The following is an 18,579-nucleotide window of genomic DNA, read 5'->3' as shown; positions in this document are numbered from 1 at the left end:
GCTTTTGTACTTTTATAGTAGTATGCTGATAAGTTTACATACCCTAAGGGTATGTAATTTCAAGCACAATTGTATTTTGAGGTCTGTGTTTGCACTTTAAGCATTTCATCTTGGACATACAAGAATATGTCCATATGAAATTGCTGACATATTAAGACAACTTTTAGATTTTTTTTTAAGCCTTTTACAAACAAGCTAAACTGATGCCAATTTTGCATATAGCCAAAAATAATGAGTCATCCACCTACACATGTAATGTGTAGGTAATTGGTTCTAAATTTCAATAGGAGGGTTACAAGCACCGGGGAAAATTATACTTGCATTAAAAAAACATGAAGTGGGCCATAAATCCTGCAGAAAATGAGTAATTAAATAAGAACAGACTGTTTTAGTATCACCTTTATGTCTGTGCTACTTTGATACCCCTGACAGAGGGATTGACTCCCACCATAATAGGCCTCCTGAGGGTCGTTCGCTTAAAGAAAATCCCTACTTTTTCTTTTATACCACCTCCTGTGGAGAAAAATTATAAAAGGAGACGTGGGTGTTCACAATGTATTCTACAACCCCGTTGTGAGATGTGGAGCAAACACAGCCTAGACTGGATAGTTAGACCAAATTAATTATCCCAACGATATTACATGGTTGATGGTTTTACTGGAATTAATTAGAATATGTCAAAAAAAAATGAGAGAAAGAGAGGATGCATCCCACGCGAATTGTGTGACTTTGTCTTTGTATAAAGTAAAACTGTGTATTGGGATAATTCAATGACAAACACAACCTTGCCTTTTTATTGCGTACTGGAAGGATGTTTAAATTGTCTGACAGTTTCCATTGAAACAGGCATCTTACCGTATATGTGTTATCTTGTTCCACTTGTTGAAATTCACTTAAAGCGACCCACACTTGGCCTTTGGTTGAGAAGTGATGTATTTCAAACATTCCATGATGGTGTATGTCTCACTGTGGGCGATGCGAGGCTCACGATTTGTGTTCTAGTTCAAACCAAATCCTAGCAGACCTTTATGGACTTTGCTTTGTGCATTGTGGACGAAAGGTATTTTCAAAATTATTCCCAAAGTTGGTCAGTTGTCCTAAATGTCTTCTAAAAAGAACATTCAATTTGGCAAATGAAACAGTTAGTCCAAACCAGTAAAAAAGAAAAAGAAAAAAAAGAAGATACTTAAAGGAGGAGGATTTGTTTTTTCAAAATTTAAAACAGTTCCAAGGTTCCTTCATACAATGTCTGTGACATTCTTCAGTCAAAATTAGAGCTGTCAAATGATTACATTTTTAAATAAATTTTTAATCAAAAAAAGCTTTTTTATCAAATTTGAAGAGCACCATTTAATTATTTTCTGTTAATTCTTTTGACATTTAATATTATGAGGACGTCTTCAACATTTTTTTGATCCACTGCACACGCTCATCCTTCTCTTTTTCTAATTAGTTAATTACTTGCATAATTAAAAATGGAAAAATTACCCCAATATTTTTACATGAACAAATATTCTAAATGTGATACGCAAATATTTATTAAATGCTTTAATGCATGTATTTATGTTTATTGCTCAAACACAACGTGTGCTACCTTAAACGTAGCCATCCACTGTCACGGTAAAGGATAATCTATGGTCAAATGTAATAGTGCAATTAATCTGCGTTAATTCATGATTAATGCGATAATATTTTGTGATTAATTAATCAGTTAACGCTTTAACTTTGACAGCATTAGACAAAATACACATGTTTAAGAAATAAAGCGCATTTAACATCCACTCATAACTTGCTAATGCTTGCATACATTGTGAATCAAATCAATTTGTGGAGTGATCTCAAACCTGTCGCGTTCCCCATCATCTGGCAATTATCGGGGGGGGGGTCTTCAAATTAGATGGCCAAAATATGCCTAATTAAAATTAAATACAATAATAAACTAACCACCAGAGGCTGCAGTTCCTGAACAAATGGAAAACCTGGCCTTTTTAACCAATGTGCTGCTTTTAATATCAACAGCGATACGTGGCCATTTTAATATTGCGATATTGTCATTGCCGTTACATATCTAGTGTATACATCAGAAATTATACAGAGCTGGGCACCTCCGTTAATCACCTTTCACAAAAATACACGGAATGAGAGGGACCGTTTGTACTTACCCCAATTGACGGATGTAAATCTGGTTCAGTGTATTTTTATGAGGCTTTGCGTCATTATGCACTGGCTGAAAGGTTAAAATAAGGTAAGGTCATCATTGACTGAAATAAATAGTAATACATAGGGCCTAGTTTGGAAAGGGTGTAAAAGTATAGTTTTGAACCAAAGTGAATATAATGCAGAAGATAAACCACAGATATGTGAACAGAGAGAAAAAAGTGATGATTCAAGGCATGTTTTAAAAACAATATCTTCATTTATTTTGTTATTTTATTGGTATTCTTATATACATGGCATCATTTGTGCTTTTTATTATCAAGAGTAAAATCATTAAGACAACAAGTCAGAAAAAAACAACTTAAAACCAGGATTGTATAATTCTTTTTTTTAGTTGGATATACTGTGACTACAAACCCAAGAGGGGAGGGTGGTTGGCCGGTGTGTGTGTGATTGGGGGTGAAAAAAGGAAATCGGTACGCCAATAAATTAACACTTGCAGATGTCCACTGAAGGGAGTGTGAACGTCCAGACTGGGATGTGCTTTTACCAACAGCAGCAAAGGCACCTGTGTATCACTTTTTGTAAAAAACAGAGTCAGTCCATCAGTCAGCCTCAGGGCCTTAATCCTACTGAGCACATACTTACTCAGCTCATTGCTCTTGAGGGGTTGGGGGATGACACCTATTCTGATTACTCATCATATTCACATCACAAGTTTCCTATCATTAAAAAAAAACAAAAAACCATCACAAATATTATTGTGGAATCTCTTGAGTTGTTTTATAGTTTGCAGAGCTGTTGAAATGTCAGTGAGGATGGATGGAACATGTTCCTTAGGCCACTATTGAGACATAAGTATTGGGACCAATACAGAAAAATGGCAGAAAATTGGAGTTGCATCTAAAACCTGTCACTCTTTTGGGAAGACTTGCCTACACACAAATTATCCGAGAGGTGCTTGATGTGGCAAGTTCACCACACCAAACCCATCTGACAAAGAAATGCCGGTACAGAAAAAGGCTTTCCTTAAATTGACCTTACCGTAAACCACGCCCACATGACTTAGTAAACCAATCAAGACGCAAGACGTCATGTCTACGTCGGCACGCGTGTTTTGCTGCGGACAAACACAGCAATCCAGCTGCCAGTGGTGCATTAATTGCTGTAGTTACGACGTGTGTATCCCGATCGACTGTCCGTCAGACATGGTCCGGTTTATTCCCTTCCCTAAACCCTCAAACAACTACAAAAACGGCCAGTTGAATCCCTCCAAAATTACCAGAAACTATTACGTCTGCATTAAGGTAATGTTCTCCATTGTTGTTTTTAGCCAAAGGCTAACGATAGCTCCGGGTAGCTAACCTTTCACGCTAACGTTTGATGACTTACTATTTACTTTTAATGCCAACAAGACATTGAAACTATGAGGTAACATAAATTCATTCCTACCCTGCTTGACAGGAACAATGTCCAAAAACGTTGGTTTTGCTGACAATCGGTCGAAGTGAGTGAGGCGACGCTGTCGTTTACTGACTTATGTGGCAGCAGGCAGCGACGTGTGTTTCCTTTGTATTTGAGCAAAATTGCATGGTGAGGGAGTAAAGATACCCTTTGTTAAAATTTTAAAGCCCCTCTGTTTGCTTTGAAGAGAAATATCGGCGTCCTGAAAATACCTGGCCGAGAAATCACAAGGAAGGTCATTAATGTGTATGCACTTGACCGGTAAATGTCGGAGTGTGCTGCTCGTCGCATTTGGTGGGGGAAGGGAGGGGCTTGCCACGGTAAGGTCAATTGCAAGACATAATTAGCATAGAATTGTCCAAAATGTGTTAGTAAGATGAAGAATTAAGATTCAGGGGGAATCAACATCAGTCCTACCACAGAGTAAATTTTAGAGGCGTCCCAAGACTTTCACCTAGTTAGTGTAGCAAAATATCAGGTGAGTAACAGATGAATAGGGAAATGAGAAATGAATAGGAAGTAATGTGTAGTGAGAACATAAAGACTGATCGCGGGTTAATAATTTATAAAACATTGAAATTAGGAAGACCAAAAATAAATAAATAAACGTAATTGGTGGAAAAGGGGACTAAAGGATGAAACTCACAGGCTGTGTCCACATTGTACTTAAGGTTGCCTGGTAACAAGCTATAGTTGGTGGTATATTTTGTAAAGACACTCAAACTTTCAAAACATTAATTTGCCTGGCCAATGTCTGTCTTTACCGGCGTGAACATTAAATTAATCAGTATCATGTGTCCCCCCCACCCCCACACACTTTGGTCCTGACCAGAAAACCAAATTACAAATGTAAACACACCCTTAAAGCCCATTAATGAAACCTGAACTGGTTATACTGGTGCACTGGTGTGGTGGTCAAACCAACACTGTAGCACTATTTGCCTGCTGGTAACCTGAGCCTGACAATGGAAAGAAAGAAAGAAAGAAAGAAAGAAAGAAGGAATAAGGGACACAACAATCCTACTGTTGAGCTCTTAAATGTAAACCTAAATAATAATACATAGGGAATGAAAAGGGCAAAGTAGTGGAATAATTCAAGTGAAAAAAGAAATCCAGTGCTACACAGAGAGTATGATGTAAAAGCTGAAGCACAACTGCATCCTTTGAAAAGTAGTGCCACTATTATGTGACTGAAAGGGATGAGGGGTGAGGGGGAGTGTGGGGGGATCACGCACACTTTAACATTTGAATGGAAATACCAGCGGGTTTGGAAGGGGAAGGCCTTTCTGGTATAGCTTGGTCCAGTAGCTAACCTCAGTTTCCCACTAGTTTAAAGACAAGTGGGAGCTACCCATAGCTCGAACACGTGATCCTCAGCTGAGGTTTACCCACGGTCCTTGTCCGTGTTCCTGCTGGTGAGGTTGCAGTCATTATACCGTTTTTTTTTGTTAGCTTTTTGGTCATTCGATGAATACTACACTTGCTTTTGTCCGGTGACCATTTATGTCGCACTTATGAGAACATAACCGCCACATAAGCATAGATATCTGATAGTCCAACATATCCATGTCCTTAGCGTGGCATCTTTACCTTGTCAGTTCCACCAACTTCACCCATTCTGTTGGCTGACTTGTGACTGTCCCAATCCATTTTAGCGGGTAACTGAGCTAGTGGTCGATTCTCTCTTATCCGTGTTGATTCGGTTCGTTAGCTGGAACTGTCTTGACACAAATCCACAGCTGACGATGATTGGTGCTGCCAAGATCGTATCCATTTTATATGACGAGTTGTCATACTACAATGACAGCTGGCTTGCAGTAGCTTTACCGCCAGTTATGATCCATTTGATTCAGTTTGTTGGCTAGCTTTAGCTTCTCTCCAATGGTCCATTGTTTCTCGTTTCTGTCGAGCTTCTACTTTCAGCTCCAGAGGCAAAAGTTACTTGTTGTTTGGCAGGTTGAGCCTTTCTCAGCGGGGGATAGGTAGAGCTTGCCGTTAGCGCAGGCGCACAGTTCGTACACACCTGTCTGTTTGGTGTAGGTGGTACCTGCTGCCGCACCTTCCAGTGGGTCCGCCGCACTGCCAAGGGGAATGTTTCCCAGCCGGACGGTGTTTGCGTCTAGAAAGATCTGGGAACATAAGAAGATATTTAGACTTTGATTGTTGAGAGAAAGTGAAAAAAACAAACATATTGTAATATCCTGAGGGGAAGATGGTTTGATTTCAAAACATTAATTGGGGGAGTCAACAAAAGAAATAGACTACAGAAGCCTTCTATAGTATACAGAATAGAACTGATTGACAGTAAAAATGATAACAAGGAAGTGATGAACAAAAAAAAAAGTGTTATAATATGGATCAATTGAGTTTACAGCATTACGCAGTATTTCACCACAGTTGATGCAACACTGGGCAAAGAGTAGATCTTCTTTACTCGCGGGGATGTTTAAGTACAATGATGACTGTGAGCCAAAGAAGTCCATGAAGTCCATCTAGTGGTTTAGATTAATACCAGCTGCAAGACCCTAATATGACATGCCGTCTATTCTGTGTCTTGTTTTACACTTGTGTGTCAATTTTTGTTAAAAATGTGTCCTCACCACTTCACGTCAGAAATCGAATACTGGCCAAAACTTCAAAATACTTTTGAACAGGAATTCCACTCCAATCAAACATACTATATCAATCAATCAGTTTGGGTTTGAAGCCAGTTCAAGAGGTTAGATTGTTTTGAATGGCCAAGGTTTAGACTGATCAAGCATGATAGGAAGTCTCTGAAAATGTTGTGGAAGATGGAATGATGAAAGCTTTATTTTACGTAGCTAATTTCAAAAGATGGAAAACTTAAGAATAGGGTGACAAATAACTTTGACAGCATGATGAGTGAAGTGATTTTGGTGTTTTGAAAACAAAAAGGACAGAGAAGAGACACTTCAGGAATGTGGAGTGTAATGAATCGATGAAAGGCATTAGAATTTACGAGGGTGCACTTTAAAAAAAAATCATTAGATGATGATTGTATAGTAGCACCCAAATGCCATCTAAACAAATCATGTAAATGTAGTCTGTTTTCATCACGTTATTTGTTAAAAAAAAAAGTTGACTTTCGTCGATGCAGTCGCATTTTCATTTCGTAACTCTCTCATGCATTCCAACATGTTTGTGCTTTTTTCATCCTGCCAAATTAAATCAAATTTAGTTTGTGAAACTTGTTAGTACAACAAAATAATTGAAGAAGATGCGAATGCCACACAGGAAGGCTGGAGCTGGGATTCAAACCAAAAACCTCTGAACAATGAGGCGGACATACTAACGAAGCAGCAAGAACTAACAAAACCAAATCATTTAATGAAAACAAACATTAATTAACTCTTTGACCGCCAAAAACGTTTAATAACGTTTAGTAAAATCCAAATGAGTGCCACCAAAGACGTTAAAAGATGTTCACTATGTTTTTTTGTTTTTTTTTTGGAAACGGGTGGAGGAAAGCCTTGGCAAGCTGTGCTGAAAGTATCAAGCAGGTTGAGTTAGTATAATGACTATTTTTGGGCACTAGATGGCAGCGATGACTCTCTTTGGACAAGATCGGGTAGGCGTCAGTAGAAGACATGAGGCGGAGCTAGAGTGTTGAGGGGAGAATGGCTGAGGAGGCGAAAATGGCGACCGGTTGCAAGCAGCTCACGCTTGAGTATTTTTTTCAAAGACGAAAAACATCGACCAATGCTAAAGAGCACATTGATGATGATGATGGTGACTCCGAGGTTGACGCTAAAGTTGGAACCGTTGACGGTGAAGTTGGAAGCGTTGACACGGCGGCTTCGATTGCGTCGTAAAGCCTCACCGGCTAGCGATGCTAACGGCGGAAAACAAGCACTTCTGCACAGGCGGACGTTTAATCGGACGATGAAGAGTACCCCGAGTCCAATGCATATTCATCGGAGGAGCGGGTACAGTCTGATCACGGAGAAGACACTGGTTCTGGACTACGATGCCACCATGAATGGAGTGGATAAGATGAATCAGAACATCTCTTACCACCCGGTATAGAAACTGAAGGACATGAGGAAGCCAGACGTAACACCAGGTCACCGTATCATGATCCTGAGAGTAGACTTGATGACAACATGGCCAAACACACACTGCAGTATATACCTGCTACTCCCCGGAAAAAAAGGCCGGCAAGAAAGTGCACGTGAAGGGGCAATCGCAGTGAAACTAATCTGTGGTGCAAATCCTGCTGCGTCCCCTTGCACGCAGAGGAGTTTTACACAATAAACCACACAAAAAGAAAAACTGTGTAGGTGAAACATCCACACAATTGTAAATAGTACCACAGTTGCACACATTTGTAAATAGTTTGCCAAATTGTTTTGTCAAATTGTTACACTGTAAATAAACATATTTTGCTATCAAAAAACACTTTTTCGTTGTTGGTGGTAGTGTTTTACAGAAGTAAAGCACTGTTTAGGTGTTTGTGGCATCATTCATGGGAAAAAAAGGTGTCAAATTCAGTAGAGTGCATGAAATAATATCGTTTCACTAAAAGCTTGATTTCTCCGTATTTTGGTCCAAAACATCGCATTTGGATGAAACTAACCTATTTTCTATTGTTGACTACTGAAAAACGGAATACGGTAGAAACAAATGTTTTTTTTTCTGATGAAAGATGAGAGTTCAATCTTTCATTTGGTAGTATCTGTGTTTCCATAGTCCAAACACAAAATTTTCTGTGGACCTTGAAAGATCAGTCAAAATGCTTAAATCAGCTGGCACCCACATATCCTCTTTTCTGAAAATGCTTGGCAGTCAAAGAGTTAATACAATTCAACCATATTTTAACAAATCCCGTAGTTTTTGGTGTGTGTGTGTGCACTGGAGGTGGGGAAATACAAGCAGAGAGCTTGACAACTTGATGGAGAGAGAAAAGACAAGTGAGGAATCACATGTGAGAAGCAATTAGTTTAACTAATGATTTCACTCTGGCTGACGGGGCACATCTTGATCTGTTTCAAAAACACGCACATGCACATACGCATCCACACGGTCTCTCTACAAGATGAAGCGAAGCAGAGTTGCAGCTCCAAATGCCTTTTAAATATCAGTGTAGCTAAAAGCGGAACATCCATCAACCATTAACCAGGATCAAGATACGCGGGTAACCAGAACAGTTCAAATGGTCTCAAGGGCTTTCAATTGTTAACATCCTCTTCTCACAACACTCCCTGTATAATGACATGAGATTTGAAATGTTCTTTAAGATCTAGTAGATAGAGTAATGAACGTGTAGAGGCTTGGACCGTAATGAATTTGTTGTTTTAGCAATGTTATAATGACCATCATTTCTCACTTTTTTCATTTGAAGAAAATGTATCAGGCTAAAGTCCTAAAAAAAAAAAAAATCCTAAAAAAACATCTATGTGTACTTTTCACCATGTGGGACTATGAATGTAAATAGCACACACTCTCCAATTGTCAAGGTACGTCTTCATCACATACTGTACTTGTTGCACACCTGTCATCTTCTCTATGAATCACCAAAAGAATCTGCTCTGGCTCGGTTATTGCCTTTCGGAGAAACTAACTCAGTCATGGTTGGCAAGATGGCTGAAATGTGTTTTGACACAGGATACCCGCCCGGCATGGCAACGAGAGCAAGAATAAACTAGGGCATTTAGATTGCGGGGTGGGGGATGAAAAGAGAGGGTTTTGTTTATGTGAGGTAATACATTTGGTACCTGGGCCTTCAGTGGGACTTGACTACTCTACTTGATCCACCTCTTATGAATACGACCGCTACTGTGTCGCAATTTTAGGAACCATCCGAAATGAACAAAAGCACAACTGTGCCACATATGCCATCTGGAGCAGTTCAGAATCAGAATATATAAGAACTTGACAAAAACATAAACAATTGTTATGAAATACGTCGTACTTACAAGAGATGCTGATTATTAAATGCATTAATGTGTGAAGAACACGACAGACAATGTTGGTCAAACTTGCCTTACCAAAATGACTGGGCTTATTTGAAATACACAACAACTTAAGGTATTGGTACTGGAAACATGAAGAGTTAAAAGGCACTGGACACTAATTCTAAAACTGGAACCAAGAAGCTCCAATTTGTGGATAGACATGATGTTTACATAGAGAAAGGGATCGATAGAAGAGGCAGGAGGTGAAAGTGAGACGGGAATAGACGCATGATAGGAAACCTGATCAGTGGAGGTGGAGGGATGCATCCATGAAGGATTGAGTATGAGCAACAGAAAGCATTTGTTGTAGCTTCAATTTGGATTAACATTGACATTTATGCCAAATGAAAGCTTAGGTTGGCCTGTCAGCGGCATGAAAGGAGGGATGTAAATATGTGTCTAAAAGTAAACATTTGGCCCTTGTTGATGAACATTGTGATCAATTTATGGGTAACTTATACTGGTAAGTTACTTATGGGTAACTATACTAGTCTTAGTGAGCAGGATTTTTAAACAGAGTCTATATTGCACAGCATCAGGCTGGCTATATGATAAAAGTTGCCCTCTTGGCAATGATCACAGCCTGGTCATTCTGAAAAGAGATCCATTCTCAAATTGTTTTTGCTCCCCTCTCACTAACATTTTTTTTGTTTTTCCCTTGTCCTGAAGGAGGAATTAGACCAGAGAATATCGTTGGTCATTGTGAACTGTGGGCCTGTGAAGCAATTCGAGACTCTTTTGTGGTTAAGGGCTATACAAATACACTTGACTTGACTTGACTATGACTTTTGGGAGACACAATGTAACGTTAGCACCTTACATTAAGACTAAGGAGACCCTTATGAATTTGTGTGGGCTTGTAATTTGGTAAGGTCAAACTATAGAGCCATACTACAGAACTACATTAGCTGCTAGCATTACTGACAATGTGGAGCCTTATTATAATCTTAAAAATAACAAGCTACTACTATTTACAGCTATCAATGCAGGGATACATGGGATCATTATTTGGCAATTATGTCACTATAAATAGCAAATGACCTATCAGTTGATGCAGTGTTAACTATCGAATTATACATTGTTGGTTACCTAATTGATATTCAATTTTAAATGAATACTGATGACTGCTACACAATAGACTAGAGCAACAGCACAGCAAACACTGTTCTGAGAAATACCATGAGAAAGGAAGACATTTTGAATAGGTAAAAACAGATGAACCATGAAATGAACCTCAAATGGACCCTTTGCACACTGCAATAAGAAAAACAACACCAACAGAATGAAAAGGGAGAATCTGGGAAGAATGAGGGGAAACGACAGGATCAATAAATCCATTTAACACATGTAAAAATTCCACACTATAAACAATAGCGTTTACACATATCAATCACCACAAATAATTCTGCACACGATGTTCAAAGTCTGCCAGTGCAGAGCATCAGGTCAACTTGTCACAAATTGTCATAGCCACAAACACAAAGCCGGCAACAACACAAACAGGTGGGAGGTGGTGACACAATGTGAGTGTATTACACACACCATTAGCCTTGCTGAATGGACAGTCAGTGAATTGAAGCTGACAACAGACGGAATGATTGGAGCACAAAGAATGACCAGTCAGCTTGACTACATGCACACACGCACACTGTACATGTCACAAGCACAAAGCCACAGAAAAATGCTATACACACATACACGCTGTGAATAAGCAGTAAAATAGAAATGCAATGAACGTGCACATTGAAACATTTTGAAATAAATAAAAGAGAGAGAGTGGAAAATAAATCTCACCATACACATGTATACACATGTCCCAGTGAAGGCAGAAATAATTAGCAGAACTGAAGAATAATTAAAATGAAAAATAAGTTAAAAGAAGTGCCCGGCTGATCAAAAATTAAAACGTGTTGAACATTAATTAAACTTTTTTTTCTTTCAGTATTAGCATATAACGGTATTTGTTAAACTTTTCTCAAATAATTTCTTCCAAAAGCCTGACAGTGATTCACTCAGACCGATTAGCTCTTCTTATGATGATTTACAAGAAAGCCTGCAAACAGTTTCGTTTGCTGAAGACAAACAGATAAAGGACATGAATTACAGAAACCATGTCCTGTGGTCTGACGAGACAAATGATGGTCTGAGTGTCATAGTCTGGGGCTGCATGAGTGCTGCCAGCGTTGGGGAGTTACAGTTCATCACGGGGACCTGCATGGCCTTCAGCAAATCCCTTTCTTCTTCCGCTATGCCAAGGACTGGAACCTCTCACACACTGATTTCTTCGAGAATGAAAGAAGCTGCTTTAATTGGAGGAGAATCAAGTCGAATGTGTTCACACCCACAATGCCACAAAATACCTATTTTGAACTGTGCCAAGATAAGTACATCTACCAAAATATGCCAGAACCCAGTTTCCCTACACAGAGATGTTCCACCTGAGGTTCGAGGCAGCCTCTCCTGGCTGTGAGGCAGCCACTATTCGTGGGGGTGAATTGAGTCTGCGAATCTATTTGTTGTTTTATTTTGTGTGAGCCAGTTTAATTTGAAAGTGTCATTACCTTTGTGAGACGCAGTGACTGTGTACAATCCCTTCCAGCTGTTTAATTCACTCAACATTCTGCTGCTTTTCTCACAGGTTAATGGACAAACAGAAGCAGAGCAGCCAAAACACAACACCTCAATCGAGCAACACCTCCAAGCCGTAGTCTTGATAAGCCTTGACATTGTTCCAACAAGCCCTACGGCAATACGAATGAAACATTTCTATTATTAACCTCACTGTTACCAGCACAATGAGGAAAATATGTAATACTTACATGTGAAGATACAGAATGTATGTGCCAACTAAATCATGCGAGTACCTCACTGTGGCCTCCCCTGATGGGACAAGCCGAAAGCCACAAAAACAACAGCAAACACTATAATGATCATGTTGTCACGATGGGGGGTGGAGGACCCAAATGCAGGGAGGCAGGAGAGCCACGGCAGGGATGCATGCAATACTGAACACAATTTATTTAACAAAAACACTAACAAGGGAACTGGGTAAAACTCTAAATAAATAAAACCAACAAAGTTCTGAAAAGACCAAAAATCAAAGTAACAACAAAACGCAAGAGTGGCGACAGCGACAATCATCCAACAAAAACTGAACGAAACCAGGAAACTAAATACAAGCCAACTGACGAGACAACGAGAGACACCTGGACAAGACGAATCATAACACGTGTTCATTTAGGAACGAGACTGTTAGGCCTCGTTGTCATTCATAATTAGGTAAGTGACTTGCATTACACTGGTATATCATTGTGACCTTTCTACTTGCTATGGCAACAATTACCCGTATTTGAACCCTTGCGCACTTTTCAATTGAAACCAGTTTAGATCGTGTAGTCACACATAGGAAAATTCCAACACATTGATAAGGTATGTCGCACTCCTGCATGGTTTTAACTAGTTATGCGTATTATCAGTTAAGACTACTTTAATGATGCCAAAAGATGTGTAGCTTTTCAAGTAGATGGAGAAGAAGGTCCCTTCAAACTGTTTCAAGAGTTTACAGCAATTTTGTATTTTATTGGGTGCTTTTCAGGCTACGGAATAAAAAGTACTTCAATTTAACGGACAATCGACTCTCACGGCTGACCTCTCCCCCAATTAGTCCTTTAACTCGAGGTTCCACTGTATTCCATTAATCATTGTGTGACTTGGTGAATTAAGTCACAGTGTGAAAAAAAATGCTTTTACTATTAAAAGGCTATAAGAGTGAAGCCCATTTGCTAAATACCATTTAAATAAAACAAAAAGGAACACACACACACGCACAGATGACGAACAGTATTTTGCCCATTTCTTATGTAGCTTTTTGATCACAGCGACACTATTGCTCTCCAAACACCTTTATGTTGTCTCTCTCCATCCCATTTTACTTGTATGAGTGATAAAAAAAAATAAAATGTAAGTTCCCATACAGTTAAGAACTGATTTTATGATGGTTATAGTTATAACCATAGAATAAATAAATTCATGATGGATTATTTCATTGAGAAAATTGTTTTGAAATTAGAAGAAGCCAATCAATTAAATGTTCACCATGGAGACAATTAGGGTTGTGAGAGTAAGAGAGATTAAGCACAAAATAACATAAGCGAGGGAAAATAATGAGTGGACCCGGCAGCTCTAATTTTAATGGAAGCCATTGCTCTCCTATCTTTAGCCCATTTAGCCCTAATTCAAGGACTGCATTCCCAAACTTTTGAAACTTTAATGGTCCCTTCTTAAATGCCAGCTGCTGACAACATTGATTTGGCTTTAAGCCTTGCTATCCCACACACTTTTATTTTGCCCCGCAAAATCGACAGAAACATCTATTTTCTGCCATTCGCCTCTACCTCCCGCTCATTCCATCCGCCCCTTATATTCTTCCATCATCAGCTGGCCTCTGTTCATTTGACGGCATCAGCAGTCAGGTAAAATTCATATGGGAACGTATGAAAAGGACTTGTGATTGGATAAGCTGCCCTTTAAGGGATGTGTGTATGCTTAATTGAAAAAAAAAAAAAAGAAGCCTTTGATTAGCACACAGCGCCGATTCCATTTCGGGTGAGATGATTTGAGAATGAGGCAACACATGCAATGAAATCATGTGATGGTGCTGCCTCTCATAAAGTGCAGGTTGTGCAGTGATGCGGGGAACTTGTCAAGAGCACATGCTTGTCCCAATTTTTATTTACAAGGTGCGAGCTTATGCTAGCATGAGGAGATTTTAAGTCATTGAGGTTACAGTAACCGGAAATGAAAAGAAGAACATATAGGAAGGTAACTTCACGTCTTGTTCGAGGTTAAATATATTTAGTCTTTTATTGAAAAAGCTTTTTATTCAGCTCTGATCAGAACAAGCCTTTTGAATAACCTTCACTTTTTCTCCACAAAATATCTTCTCCACAAAGACACTGAAATGTCCATTTGCCTTTCAACCTTCTTGAATTACTGTTTACTGCCCATTCTCATCACAACATCAGGCACTGACTCATCCCAGCAGGATAATTGTAGGTTTCACCTGCTAAAATCAGGCGAATAATCAAAACAGAGATTCAGAAGAATTGTCTTTAGTCAACACTTTTCTATTCACTCGTTCTTCATGGAGGTGTTAACAAGCATACATGCTTTTTTTTTATTATATATATTTTTTTACATTAGTTTCATTTATTTATTTTGTTAATGAGGCTTAAACGGAACTCTCGTCATTCATCCATGAAGATTTTACCATGCCATAATTGTTTTAACACATTAAAAACGCTATATTACTTTAATAATCATCAATGTTTAATGCCCTTACTGTCAATAGTATCATCACTATCACATTTAGATCCTATTATTTAACTACTTTAGTGGAAATGGATTATTTACAAATGCACAGCACGCATATATACAGGGGCACTCCACCAGCACAGCATTAGTGCACATGACTAATAAATGGTTAAGAGTTATGGATAGACAAGAAGTTACTGGAGCTGTACTGTTGGATTTTACCGCTGCTTTCGATGTCATTGATCATAGCATTCCATAGCTAAACTAAAATGTTATGGTTTTTCTCCTTCATCTCTGTTATCTGTATGGAAGAACACAGAGAGTATTTTTTTTTAATGGCAGTTATACTACAAGTGGAAAAATGTCATGTGGAGTCCATCAGGTAAGTTGTTTAGGACCACTTTTATTTTAAATTTTCATAAATGATTTACCTTGTGCTGTTAATAAGGCTGAGTTGATGTATGCAGATGATTCAACTTTGTTCTGTTCGTTTATTCTGAGTCACACACTGCCCCACTGTCGTATGGCATTCTACAGGGTTCAATTCTGGGGGCTCTGTTGTTTTCACATATCTTCTGCCCTTGGATTCCATTTTAAGAAAACATTGTATTTCCTTTCACTGCTATGCGGATGACTGTCAGATCTATGTCCCACTGAGTAAAGAAGACACTTTCTCATTGAGGCAACTTTTGTCCTGTCTGGAGGAAATGAAAGCCTGGATGGCATTGAATTTCTTGAATTTCATTGAGAAGAAAACAGAAGTTATGGTCTTTGGTCCCCGCTTGTCCCATCCTGCTGACTTGGGCCATTTGGCACATTATCTAAAGCCATCAGTCTCAGACTTGGACAGCAATTTTAAATTGGACCGGCAAATTGGTACCGTTGTTAAATCCAGCTTTTATCATTTTAGGCAACTGACTAAGGTAAAGCCTTTCCTTTCTCAACGGCACTTTGAAACAGTAATCCATGCTTTCACCACAACTGGGCTGGATAACTTTGATTATTAGTCAGCCAGTCCTTCCAATCCTCAAGCATCTCCATTTGGTCCAAAATGCTGCTGCTCGCTTCGTAACTGGTGTCAATGGGAGGGAGGACATAACTCCAACTCTGGCGTCCCTTCACTGTCTCCCTGCACATTTACGTATTCTTTTTAAGGTTATTTTATTTGTTTTCAAATCTTTAAATGCTCTTGCTCCACCTTACCTCTTTGAGCTCCACTAAATCACATGGCAATCCAGTAACTTGTCAAGCTTCTTGATGGATTTATACGGCCATTTCAATACATTTGACTCATGTAAAGGTTGCCGAGTTTAAGAGGCACCATATTCCACGTCCTTCATGCTTGCATTCATTCATTTATAGAGCCTTTCATGGTGTCAAACCTTGCTACAATCCTTGTGCAACCCAGCTTTAACATTCATGTTATTGTTCACTTCCTGGGAGATATCCATTAATGCATGGACGACAGGGAGAAAGAAAGAGAGCGAGAGAGAAAGAGGATGAGAGACAAAGAGATAATGGATGAGAAGGGAACAGAGGACAAAAGAATGCATGAAATGCAGAGACAGAGAGAACTGACACAAAAGAGGCAAAAAAAAGTCCTCTCCTTCTTCCTATAAAGTGACAGTCATGCTGATGTACAACCCTGGCAGGGGAAAGTTAATTAGATAGGCTGGGTTACTCAGATATGACAGACTGAGAGGATGGAGGGGGAGGACATGTAAAAGAGTTTTTTTTCCCCGAACTGTGGGGCGAAAATCCCTAGCAATGCATTGTTTCTCTTCTTGCAAAAATATATCATCAGTCTGATTTTGTTCAAATAGCTGAAGCAGCTGGGATTGGCTTCACTCCTCCGGTGACACTCCACAGGCTTAACGATATAATTTTTTTTCATCAATAAGTGCCCTCGCTGCGTGCTTAGTTTAAGTCCAACACTTCAGTGCGTAGTTATAGTGATGAAGTTGTGTACTTTTCCTGATTAAGGGTCGGGGGGGGGGGGGGGGGCAGAGACAAGATAAGGAAAGAGGGGTGAAAAAAGCATATGAAGGGATATGAGAGGATTCTAAAAGGGTGGTGGAAAGTTTTTCTAAGACTTCTGATATTTTGAGAGAGAGAGAGAGAGAGAGAGAGAGAGAGAGAGAGAGAGAGAGAGAGAGAGAGAGAGAGAGAGAGAGAGAGAGAGAGAGAGAGAGAGAGAGAGAGAGAGATAGCATTCGATGTATGATGGAACCTGACAGTGTGTCCAAGGGATGGGGCATTCTTCTGTTAATTACAGAATTAATGACACACTGTGCTCTCGTGGACACGCATGGACGTGCGCATGCACACGCACGTGCACGCACACGCGCAGTGACAATGGCCAAGCATGAGCTCTTGCTCCCACGTGGCAGGCTGACAGACAGTAAGATAGCAGGCTAATAGAACACACACATGACGGCAGCGGGTGACAGGGAACCTCATCACAGCAGCTTTAATGAAGTCACTTTCCCAAACACAAGAGAGGAGGGGAGAAAAGAAGGACAAGGTCGCGAGATTGATGATGCTCATTAGCCCAAGGTACTTTAATGAAGGGGGCCCCATACTGTCTTGTATATAAAAGCGCACAAACCGGATGAACTAAACACAAACATCAGAGAAAAAATGTCATGACATAGTAAAAACTCAGATCATTTGCAGATTACATCGTGCGAATCCTCAATATGCCTCTGTGAGGATCAATAAAGGCTGATTTCATCTTAAATAGTGCATACTCACCTCTCCTTCTGAGGACTGCAGCAGGAGGTCTTTCCTACACGACGCCGTGAAGTCTCCAACCCCAGCATTGACCTCCACGCCTCGGGGCGCCTCCAGGGTTAGGGTCCGAGTCGGGGACTCAAGCCTGAGAAAAATAACCACTCTTTAAATTTGTGGAAAATGGTGGATTGTATTATCACTATGGATGAGTAGTATGGATCGGGCCTTGTTGTCACACAGGTAAGTTGTCACATTGCAATTACTGTATCTTCTCCACCAGAGTGGAATGCTAATTTTCTTCTTTTATATGATCATGGGTCACTTCCTGTCTGAGAAGAGAATAGCACATTGTGAGCTAATATTGAATAATAAATTGTAAATACATATTTTAACTTTATAAGTGTTGTCCATATACAAATTCTAGCATCAAATCATGTGGAGTCATTTACAGTTGTCATGCCTCAGTCATTGCTATGTTTTAAGCTAACTTTAAACTAAGGCTAGTATTAGCCAACATGGCAGTTTGTGGCAACATGCCTCATTTTGGGCTTAGTTGTCACATGAATTATGCAAAGAATGGGTCAATGAAAAATGTGGCTCTGGCAAATCGGTTTACATATGCCACAACTGCCTTTAGGATGATGAGTCTGACAAGTGAGGAAATTGGTTTGGCAGGTTTTGGTTGAGTGTTTAAAAATTAATCCTTCAGTTGTTGGAAATCTGTCCACATTACCCTATACAGCGAGACAACTTACCCGATGGTGGAGCAACATGTCACACGTTCATAGCCACTATTTGATTGCTTATAATGCTGCACAGACATAAAATTTGAAAATGACATGAATAAAAAATATATACCTGAGACTTTGGTCTTTCATCTAATACACGTTTTGTTTTATGAACTCATCTAATAAAGATGTAAAAAAAAAAAGTGTGA

At 39.4% G+C, this 18,579-nt stretch overlaps 1 protein-coding gene across 2 annotated transcripts in view; it reads right to left on the bottom strand.

Annotated features, from left to right (window-relative positions):
- Nucleotides 1-2,440: 2,440 nt before the first annotated feature.
- sgcz (sarcoglycan zeta) overlaps nt 2,441-18,579 on the bottom strand; it is a 262,252-nt gene continuing 246,113 nt past the window's right edge. Inside the window, exons 7-9 of one of the 2 annotated variants that reach the window (XM_086083894.1) lie at nt 17,664-17,787; nt 5,669-5,750; nt 2,441-5,584 (exon numbers count right to left, since the gene is read on the bottom strand). In XM_086083894.1, coding sequence (XP_085940020.1) covers nt 5,541-5,584; nt 5,669-5,750; nt 17,664-17,787 — 250 coding nt within the window. In that variant the 3' untranslated portion in view covers nt 2,441-5,540. Of the gene's footprint in view, nt 5,751-17,663; nt 17,788-18,579 lie in introns of both variants that reach the window. The other variant, XM_086083892.1, reaches the window with a different exon arrangement.

This window comes from Leptonotus elevatus, chromosome 8 (assembly GCF_054856555.1).
Source record: "Leptonotus elevatus isolate MCC_2025b chromosome 8, RoL_Lele_1.0, whole genome shotgun sequence".
NCBI lineage: Eukaryota > Metazoa > Chordata > Actinopteri > Syngnathiformes > Syngnathidae > Leptonotus > Leptonotus elevatus.
The sequence above is the reverse complement of the archived record's forward strand: the minus strand, read 5'-3'. Positions and strand labels throughout refer to the sequence as shown.